We start from the raw sequence: 10,080 nt of genomic DNA, 5'->3' as shown, positions 1-10,080 counted from the left end.
GTCGGCTCTGGGATTAGAACCAGCGACCTTTCGGTTACTGGCACAACGCTCTTAACCACTAAGCTACCTGCCGGGGTCAAGGAGGCCTTCGATGGTGGTTTTGCAATGGGACAGGACCGGGTGCTCAAAGGTTTTCATGATGACCGAGGTGAGCGATACAGGTTTGTAGTCATTCAGGCTGATTGAATATGTCCGTGAAAACGGGAAAGCTGGTCAGTGCAGTGCTTTTGGTAGTCAGTGCAGTTTGGTTCAATACATGAAACAAACACAAACTCTGCTTCTTGTTTTGTGATTGTAAATTTGCCTCCTGACATAAGAGTTTTGGGACTGTACCATGAATATCTAAATAGGAATATTTGTGAGAAAGCAAAGAAATGTAAGATTCATTTTGACAACAAAGTTCTGATTTTATTCCAAAAGTGTTGAATAATTGCTGGAACCTTTTAACAATACAATTTTAAAAAATTAAAACCAATCCATAATTTAAACATTCAGTCCACAAAAATAACATCAATTTCTGTATGTATTATTAACGATTGTTACAAAAAGCTACAAAACGACAATGATCTATTCACAGGGTAAAAAATATCAAGAGCAGTGTGACTGTACATTGCAACTTGTTTCAGCCTTCATCATTTCCTCCAGTACAGGACCTGTCGATCTTGTCTTCTCCTCCTTGGTCTTTGCCATCATGTGAATTTATTTGTGAGATTGTTAAGGAAAGTGGTGAGCAGGGCTTTCAATATAGAATCCTTAATTGTCAATTTTTGGAGAATTTAACTTATAAATGAGGTTAGTTCAACTGTCATACCCCATCAGAAACCAAAATATAAGCTTGTTTTACTCCAATGGTTTAAAAAAACTACTAAAATCACCGGGAATTCAGAAAAACATTTGTTTAATTTAGGAAATCTGTTCCCAAATATTCCCACAAATAAAAAAAGTGTCAATGTAATCAAGGTATGAAATTATTGTATTTGAAAATACAATCTATTTTTGGGCTAAGTTGTGGTCCAAATTATAATTATTTTCTACTTATCACTGTGGGAGGCCATTCCTCTTGCATTTAAAAGGATATGATTCATAATCCAAGTTCTGTGTCAATACTCCAGTCAATATAAACTCAGCATTGTGAATGTCTGTAACGAAGAAACAGGGGAGACAAGAGGTAGGTTTAGCCTCGAGTCAAAACAGGATGTCGTAACAATCGGCCACATTCAAAGCACATGTACACATTGACGTGTTCCTCTTACCAATGTTCTTCAAGAAGTAATCTCTACATAGATGAAGATCATTCTCACAGGATATCAGGATGATCTCAGGAAGGTACTGAAAATAACAGAAAATATTCCATGAGTTCAGTAATAAAAGACCACCTCTGTCATTCTTCAAGTACACAGTTAAAACAATGCTGTGCATATATGGAGATGATCAGTACCTTGTTCTGCTTGTGCTCCATTATTTTGCGGAAGGAGGGCTGCTTGGGGAGCACCTTGCCTCCTGCGCTCTCTATGATGGCTTTCATAGTAGTAAGGCTGGGACAGATCCCAGGGGTAATATAGAAATACTTGCCCTAGGGAGGGAAAGGAAAACAGAAGACATGTTTAAGAGACAGTTGGGTATCTAATGCATCCAATCAGACATATTGACTATCACAATCTGATGACTCAACAGAACAATTCAATTAAATATTTCCAAATATGCACACATGGGTGTCCACTGTCCAGGCTGATAGACATAGGGGATAGATTCCATAAGTGCATGGTATCACTAACCTTGAAGAGTGGTGCAGTGTGGGCCCTCTTCAGTGACTCTTCCAGACTGAAGCCGAACAGCACCTCTGCCTCTGCATCTCTCAGCATGTAGTTCTGCTCATCTGAATGAACAGACACATACTCTAAAGAATGCACACATACTCTAAAGCCAATCAGACTCCCTCTAAGAACATATACTCTCTAAAAAGCTACACACAAAAAGGATGACATCACAACAGTATCTCAAACATGAAACTCCCTCCCACTGATCCATTATCTAATAACTGAATGCCAACTTAAAGCAAGAATCCTTAGTTGCTACATCAATTTTGGGACTTTATGATATGTACCCTTGATTCTTGAACATAAATGTCTCATGAACTTAGTTCAACTGTCGTACCTCATCAGAACCCAAAATAAACAAATAGTTTATACCCTTAAAACATGGTTAAAACTATATGTTTCATATAATGGCTGGTTAGTCCTTGCATCAATAGCGCGGTCTGTGAATTTGAGAGTGGTTACATTTCTTCAGGCATATCCCTCAGCTTTTTTACTAAAGGCGGGGTGACACTTTGTTATTGTTTAAATTAGGGATTCTAGCTTTAACGTACCAACAAACTTCTTGCTCTTCCAGCTCTCTTCTAACCACTCAGGGGTGATTATGTGCTTGACAATGGACATTGCCGTGAGGAACTTCACCGTCCTCGTCACCTTGTTGGCCACCAGATGTGTGCACTTCTGAGCACTCTCTGCGATTTCCCCTCCAAGGTTGTGCAGCCTCTGAACAGACAGAATGGGACATCGGATGCATTGTTAGAGGCCGAGAGCGCTGAGAATCGGATGTGATCCTGTAAAACGTTTAGCTAAATATCGATGATTCATATACTTGCCAACAGTCATTCACAACGATGGCTGTTTCCTGCAGACTCTTGCTCAGCTGTGCATAGACATAGAAATACCAATTACCTTCATGAATTGTTGGACCTGTGTTGGCTCAAAGCCAGTGAAGAAAATGTACGGTGTGGATTCTGGTGGAAGCTTCTTGGTTGGGGCTTCGATCTCCTCAAGTCTACAATTGAGAGAATATTTGGGTCATTGGGAGATAAACCTTTAGTTGTATCCCTATATACAAAGATTTTTTTATTTTTAGAATGAAATATTTTAATAAGAAACTCTGCAGATTGCCTAATTAATCTTCACATACTGTGCTATACACTACTGTGAAAACTAGGGTGATTGAGAGATTCACCTTGGCTTCTTATTTGGATGCAGGGAGTTTGATTCAGACCGTTTCTGCTTCTGTTGCATCTGCAATGCCGCCAACGCACCAGGTGAAACCTTCACAGGAGCCCGCCAAGCACCTAAAATTACACCTACGTTTAATAGACGTTTGTCCATCTTACCAAAAATTCCCCATATAAAGTCCCCTTGCCCCCAATGTAAGACTTCTGAACCCCGTACCCAGTAGGTTCTGAACCAGATGCTGGTTGGGGATGAGTGGTTCCTGCAGGTTGAAGTTGGAGTATCTGCTGTGCTGGACCTGCCGGAGGACCTCAAAGTTCCCCAGGAGAATGTCACAGAGCCACTGGGCGTTGACGCAGGGGATCCTCCACTCCTTGGCCTTCTCATACTTCAGACCACTGGGCCTGAAGAGACAGGGGGGAGAAAGGGTTAATAGATGGGATTCCTTCAGTAGTATAAAACGGACATGAAGCAAGCATAACACACACATTAATTAAACCTGACACCCATCCACACAAACATGAATACGCCAATGATTGATTGTGTCTACAACATTTACATGCCATTCTAAATAGTTGAGAGCATATCAAGGTCTCCTCTTACTCTTTACAGATAAGAACGGTGTTGCTACGACAGAGGTAGCCTGTGTATCTGGCTCCTGTCAGGTAGGCCATCAGCTTCAGGTCATCACGGTCCGAGTCCACAAAGCCAGTTACGGAGATGATCTGGGGAGAGAATGATAGGAATGTCAATGGACTTACTATAGAAGCTAAGCTATAAGCTCTATTTCTGAGTCATAGGCTTGCAAGTCTAGTCATTACCTCATGATACACCCATGCAAAATGTATCATTGTGCCATCGTTTCAAATTAAAAACATATGACAGCAGTTCCCAACCCATGTTAGATGTTTTGAATGGGGTGCGATAAAGAGGAAGTGATGCGTACGTGTTGTGAGCATGGCTTGGCTCCAGGTGGGAAGGCGAAGGGGAGGTGTAGGGTTCTGTGAGGAGGAACCATCTTCTTCTTCTTCAGGATGGTGTTCAGCCAGTGGGCAGTGACACAGCGCCTCCCCTCCCGAAGGGCCTGAGGTACAGCAACAAGAGAGACTACATTTAAAATCTAACTGACACACACACACACAAACAGTTTTTGTCCTTCAAACAAGCCTTTTAGCTGAGATGAAAAACTATTTAGTGATGCTTACCTGGACATACATGCTGCTGACTTGAGTTTCACAGAGCAGGTGTGTGCAGCGGTTGTTGAGAGAGGAGTCCACAATTCCACCATAGGCCTGGATAATCTGTGATTCACAAAATACAACTCAGCAATGCAAGGTGCAAAAGAGTAGGTGAACAAATGCAGTTATAATGCTGTTTGCTCAGATACAAGATAAGTTCATGAAAATACAAAGTTTTACTCTTACTCTCTTCCACGTGGCTAGGAGCTGCTTGTCTGCCATCTGCTCTTGGTAGTCAGCGATAGCAAACACACAGCCCACCAAGAAGCCATCTTCTGGAACTACAGCAGCAAATAGAAAGACGATTGGTTAGTCAAACAAATCATAACCACAACCATTAAAAACCTAATGATGATTATTGGATGTCTTTAATCCGACCACGATTGTTTCATGTATTTTGATGTATCTTTCTAGTGTATTTTTTTGTAATGAACTGAAATAAAAGTGAAACTGACTGAAATCTGTATGCTAGTCAAGTGAACTTACTCTCTTGGCCTGGCTCGTGGCCAAACAGCTGGTGCACCTGAGGAGGCTGGAGCTGAGGCTGTAGTGATCCTTGCTGCTGCTGCTGCGGCTGCTGGCTCGGATGCTGCTGCAGCGACTGCTGCTGGCTCTGGAGATGCTGCTGCTGCTGTTGAAGCTGCTGCATGTCCTGCTGCTGCATCTGTTGCTGCAGGAAATGCTGCTGCTGTTGGAGGTGTTGTTGATGGAGTTGCTGCTGCTGCTGCTGCTGCTGGTTCTGTTGGAGCTGTAACTGGAGCCGGTGCTGCTGTAACTGCTGTTGTAAAGCATGCTGCTGCTGTATGGGAGGCCGGGGGAGCTGCTGCGGTCGCAGTTGTTGCTGCGAGAATGCATGTGGAGGTTGCTGTTGTTGTGGCTGGGTGAAGATCTGTTGTTGGTGGATCTGCTGTTGTTGTGGCTGCTTCTGCTGCTGCTGGATGAATTGATGGGCCTGTTGTTGTGGCAACTGAGGAGGGAAACCATGTTGAGGAACCTGCTGTTGGTGCAACTGCATGAGTTGCTGTGGTGGGGGATGCTGAAGCATGGGGTGCTGCTGCTGTGGCAGCTGCTGTGGTGGGTGTTGTTGTTGTGGCTGTTGTTGTGGCTGTTGGGGGACCTGATGGGACTGCTGCTGCAGTAACTGCTGCTGTGCTTCGGCTGTGAGCTGCTGCTGACCTTGGGGCTTGGCTTGGTTGAACAGGAGCGGGTTGGGTTGGACGTTGGGCTGGCCCTGGTTCGTTTGTTGCTGCTGTTCCAATGTCTTTGTTGCGGCAGAGAGAGACTGTAGGATCTGTGGTAAGAAACCAAACAATTTACATTTTAGCACTGCTTTAAGAAATGGACCAGGAAACTTGGACATCCAAGTATTTTACACCACTAAGGCAAAATAAACTAAGCAAGAAATAAAGCTTTTGAGCACATTAAAGGACAGTGTTCTTACATGTGCAACATTGGAGGGTCTGGTGGTCTGCTGGATGTCAGAGTTGTTGGTGATGTTCCGTAGCGTCCTGGCCGCTGGGCTCCAGCCTGCCATGCCCTCTGGCCTCTCTGCCCCCGGCTGGGCACCACTGGGTCCCAGGGTAGCCCGGGCGTCTGGTGGTCCTGCACTGCCCGGCACAGGGGGCACGCTGGCACAGAGGTTGATCAGGCCAGAGTCCTTCCCTGGCTGCAATCTGCGTTTGGGACCCGGGGTGGGCCCGGTAATCTCTACTGGGGTCCAGTTCAGGTTCCGTTCTTCCTTCTCCGTGGAAGAGTCGTCCGAGTCGTCGAACATGAGCTCGTCTCGTCGCTGGGCTTTGGGCGAGGTCCCTCCTCTGCCACTAGCAGGGGAGTCTTCTCTTGAGGATGAGCTGGATCTCCGGGACCTGGGGCCTGGGGGGCTGTAACTGCCCTCGGAGAGCGACTCATACTCACTCTCCTCATCCTCTTCCACCTCCTGGTAGGTCAGCCGGGGGTGGTACAGAGCCTCGTCCTTCCTGCTCTTGTCCAACGCTGAGTTTGTGATCCACTCCGGCGTGACTATTTTGATACTGCTGTGCTTCAGGGCGACCTCGTACTTTTCCTGGAACACACAATTTACACCATAGATCTACAGACATACAGTTCATGTGTACGATATTTTACTGTGTAACTTGCTGCAAAATTTGTGTTTTGGTGTCATCCGACCAACATAGTACATCTATCAATATGGCAGATGTCTAGATTAATCGTTTCGTTAAATACAACCTGAAGTATCACAAAGATGTGTTGTGTTCAGGCATTTCTCAGTGGTTAAGCAAGGACTAGACAAGCTAAGGGCAGGCTCTACCTCCTGGTGCCTGAGCACAAAGACAGCAGTAAAACAAAACATCCCCTTCCTGCAATAACCATCAGACATACCAGAGCCAAAGCAAGGATAATAAAATGTCCAACACAAGGAAGGCCTCAACAGGGGCCTCAAAAGATCCTAAAAATAGCAACATGCAGACATTATTTCTCAAAAGACTGTCCAATTCACCAATTTGTCCATGTGCTCCATGTTTTTCCCCCTATATTTGCCTTTGTGTCAGGAGAGCATTGGAATTATTTTACATTAAAAAAACACTTATTCCATCACACAAGAATGACAAAGCAACGTCTTATGTCAGAATATAATTGAAAAATAATTACCCCTTTTGGCTCTGGAACAATCAGGTGAGTGCATTTCTTGTTTAGGTTGAGTTGACAGTCACCGCCATAAAATGTGATCAAGGCCCAAAGAGTGTTGAGATCATCTGGTAGCTAAACAAAGAAATGCATGAGAAAGATGTTAACATTCTATAAAATACTCATCCTATAAATCCATAAACCATTTAATAGATATGTGCATAATAGTTAAAAAGGTAATATGAAAGGGCACATACCTTTGGCAGACATGCCGTGACACCGAAGAATATTTGTCCCGACTCTGGGGAGAATCCTGTAACTCTGTATTATCTTTTGTCAAGGATGTCATTCAACTCAAGTGTTAGGCTATTCGTTCAGCTAAAGTGTTAGAATATCAAATCAGAAACATAAATCAATTGCTAGTTAAATTATTTTTTATGGAAAGGTTACGGTAGCAGGTCTCCACATCTTACGGACAAAGTCACCCAAGACGGCTGAAAAACAAAGAAAACAGAGTTTAATGGTTGAACTGTTCTTCTTCCCTTCGCACCAACAAGGCTACAGGTTTGTTATTGAATTGACTACATAAACGGGATCTATAATTCACACCCTTACCTTGACAACTGGAAGGTCAAAGACTTCTCGTGACTCCCCAACCTCTGGGTTATCCCCATCCTCTGCTATGATGTGTGTAGCCAAGGCATTGTAGGAGACCTCCTTTCCTTTCCCCGCTTTCAGCAGCTGAACAACCTAAAGTGCACATGAAATCACACCAATGAAACAAAACAGAACACCTGGGGTCGATTGCACCAGTTATAGGCACATGATAAGTCCATGTGTAAAATCCTGTCTCAAACCAAAGTGTGATAATGGAAGGTAGTAGGCATCTAATATGTTATTCATAAATCATGGGGTGGCCTGTTAAGAAATTGACGTTATCAATAGAAGGTACTGTTTATTGCAGCTTTATTAGTAAATGACAAAAAACTATTGCACGGTTGACGGTATAGGCCAAATAAATCTCAGTGGGATTAATTATTTGAAGCACAGTCGAGGAACAACTACATTTTTCAAGGCGTATTGGATTGTTAATATACCCAATTTACATGACAGTTACAGGAGAGCAAATGTAAGGCATTATTTGGCAGGAAGTTAGAACGTGCAGCTCTCCAATGGCGGGCATGTTCTCGCACATGCGCAATGTCAGGCACACAATTCAGCAAGCAGACGATGGGCTCTCACATCAATAGATTATCAAACCATCTCGTTATATGTTAATCCATACACATACAATGCAAACATTAGGAAATGTCTATGTTTTTTCTTGCTAACTAACTGCATTGCAAATTGGATAACAAAGTCCCTAGAATGCCAGGGCAATGGTTAACAAGCTAGGTAGCCGGTATGTGCTAGCAAAACTAGCTCGCTAGTTAGTATCCAGCTGGCTACGGACGGTAGTTAGATAACCTCATCTGGATCAATGACAACTTCATATCTATTTGTAAATCGCAATAAATGTATTAATTCAAACAGCACATCCGCAAACCGTTCGTGTTACAAATGATCAATTTGAAATGAAATTGAAACAGTAGACTGGTCGTTAGCGTCTCCATTAACCGGCTATCGGTAAACATTGGTTGGCTAACGTTGAGCTCTTCACCTTTTGGTCAATGTCCCCGACCACGTAGAATTTAACATCTTTGAAGAGCTCTTCTGGGACCTTCGGTTCTTCATCCGACATTATTATCCATAAAATGCTAAACGATATATGTAAAACAAGATCATTAAAAAGTTATTCCACTGTCTGCAAATGTTCATGTCAAGGGAACACACTCCAGCGCCAAATGTCACTGAGCGCGCGCCATGGACCAGAGGATGTGACGGGGGCAGAATAACGTTCTTGTTTCAAAAGGGGCGGACTGGGACAAAAATTCATTGACTTTAAAACAGTTACAGAGTTTAATGGCTGTGATAGGCCCAAACTGAGGATGGATCAATAACATTGTAGTTACTCCATAATACTAACCTAATTGACAGAGTGAAAAGAAGGAAGCTTGTACAGAATCAAAATATTCCAAAACATACATCCTGTTTGCAACAAGGCACTATAGTAATACTCAGAAAGGAAGGAGAGGGATGAATGAGCCAGTTGGATGCAGGGAATAATTAGGCGGCCATGATGGTATGAGGGCCAGACTGGACATTTTAGCCAGGACACTGGGGCTAACGCCCCTACACTTACGATAAGTGCTATGGGATCTTTAATGACCACAGACAGTCAGGACACCCGTTTAATATCGCATTCGAAAGACGGCATCCTACACAGGGCAATGTCCCCAAACACTGCCCTGGGGCATTGGGATCTCCTTAGACCAGAGGGAAGAGTGCCCCCTACTGGCCCTCCAACACCACTTCAAATGGTTCTCTAGCAATGATCAATAACTAATTTCAAATTAAATTAAATTAAATTTTATTTGTCATATGCGCCGAATACAACAAGTGTAGACCTTACCGTGAAATGCTTACTTAGAAGCCCTTAACCAACAATGCAGTTCAAGAAATAGAGTTAAGAAAATATTTACTAAATAAAAGAAAGTAAAAAATTAAAATTAAATAAAAAGGTAACACAAGAAAATGACATAACAATAACGAGGCTATATACAGAGGGTACCGGTACCGAGTCAATGTGGGGGGGTACAGGTTAGTCAAGGTAATTTGACAGTGATCTAAGAATTTTGAAAAGAATAATGGACAAATGTTGCACAATCCAGGTGTGGAAAGCTCTTCGAGACTTACCCAGAAATACTCACAGCTGTAATCGCTGCCAAAGCTGCTTCTACAAAGTATTGACTCAGGGGTGTGAATACTTATGTAAATTAGATATTTCTGTTTTTCATTTTCAATTAATTTGCACAAATCTCTAAAAACATGTTTTCACTTTATTATTATGCAGTATTGTGTGTAGATGGGAGAGAACAAATATATTTAATCCATTTGTAACACAACAAAATGTGGAATAAGTTTACATTTACATTTTAGTCATTTAGCAGACGCTCTTATCCAGAGCGATTTACAGTTAGTGAGTGCATATATTATTTTATATTTTTTCATACTGGCCCCCCGTGGGAAGCGAACCCACAACCCTGGCGTTGCAAACGCCATGCTCTACCAACTGAGCTACATCCCTGTTAAGGGGTATGAATACTTTCTGAAGGCAC

The 10,080-nt window shown here is 42.9% G+C and overlaps 1 protein-coding gene across 1 annotated transcript; it reads right to left on the bottom strand.

Moving 5' to 3' along the window:
- Window positions 1-386: 386 nt before the first annotated feature.
- LOC121580945 (PAX-interacting protein 1) lies at window positions 387-8,730 on the bottom strand. Its single transcript, XM_041896168.1, has 20 exons — window positions 8,523-8,730; window positions 7,478-7,612; window positions 7,313-7,356; window positions 7,120-7,183; window positions 6,887-6,997; window positions 5,679-6,299; window positions 4,724-5,528; window positions 4,424-4,518; window positions 4,205-4,300; window positions 3,946-4,083; window positions 3,603-3,724; window positions 3,219-3,403; window positions 3,007-3,118; window positions 2,724-2,826; window positions 2,369-2,537; window positions 1,776-1,876; window positions 1,439-1,573; window positions 1,254-1,329; window positions 1,079-1,139; window positions 387-705 (listed from the first exon to the last, which is right to left on the bottom strand). Exons 1-20 carry the CDS (start codon window positions 8,601-8,603, stop codon window positions 690-692), a joined length of 3,270 nt encoding a protein of 1,089 aa, XP_041752102.1. The 5' UTR covers window positions 8,604-8,730; the 3' UTR covers window positions 387-689.
- Between the last annotated feature and the right edge of the window lie 1,350 nt (window positions 8,731-10,080).

The sequence above is a fragment of the Coregonus clupeaformis genome, chromosome 14, assembly GCF_020615455.1.
Source record: "Coregonus clupeaformis isolate EN_2021a chromosome 14, ASM2061545v1, whole genome shotgun sequence".
In the NCBI taxonomy this organism is placed as follows: domain Eukaryota; kingdom Metazoa; phylum Chordata; class Actinopteri; order Salmoniformes; family Salmonidae; genus Coregonus; species Coregonus clupeaformis.
Note: the sequence above shows the minus strand (reverse complement) of the source record. Positions and strands in the feature narration are given on the sequence as shown.

Coding starts and splice junctions, on each gene's coding strand:
- LOC121580945 (XM_041896168.1), bottom strand. CDS start 8,603: ATGTCGGATGAAGAACCGAAGGTCCCAGAAGAGCTCTTCAAAGATGTT. Junction 7,357..7,477: donor TTGACCTTCCAGTTGTCAAG/GTAAGGGTGTGA, acceptor TTTGTTTTTCAG/CCGTCTTGGGTGACTTTGTC. Junction 3,725..3,945: donor CCAAGCCATGCTCACAACAC/GTACGCATCACT, acceptor TTCTCTCCCCAG/ATCATCTCCGTAACTGGCTT.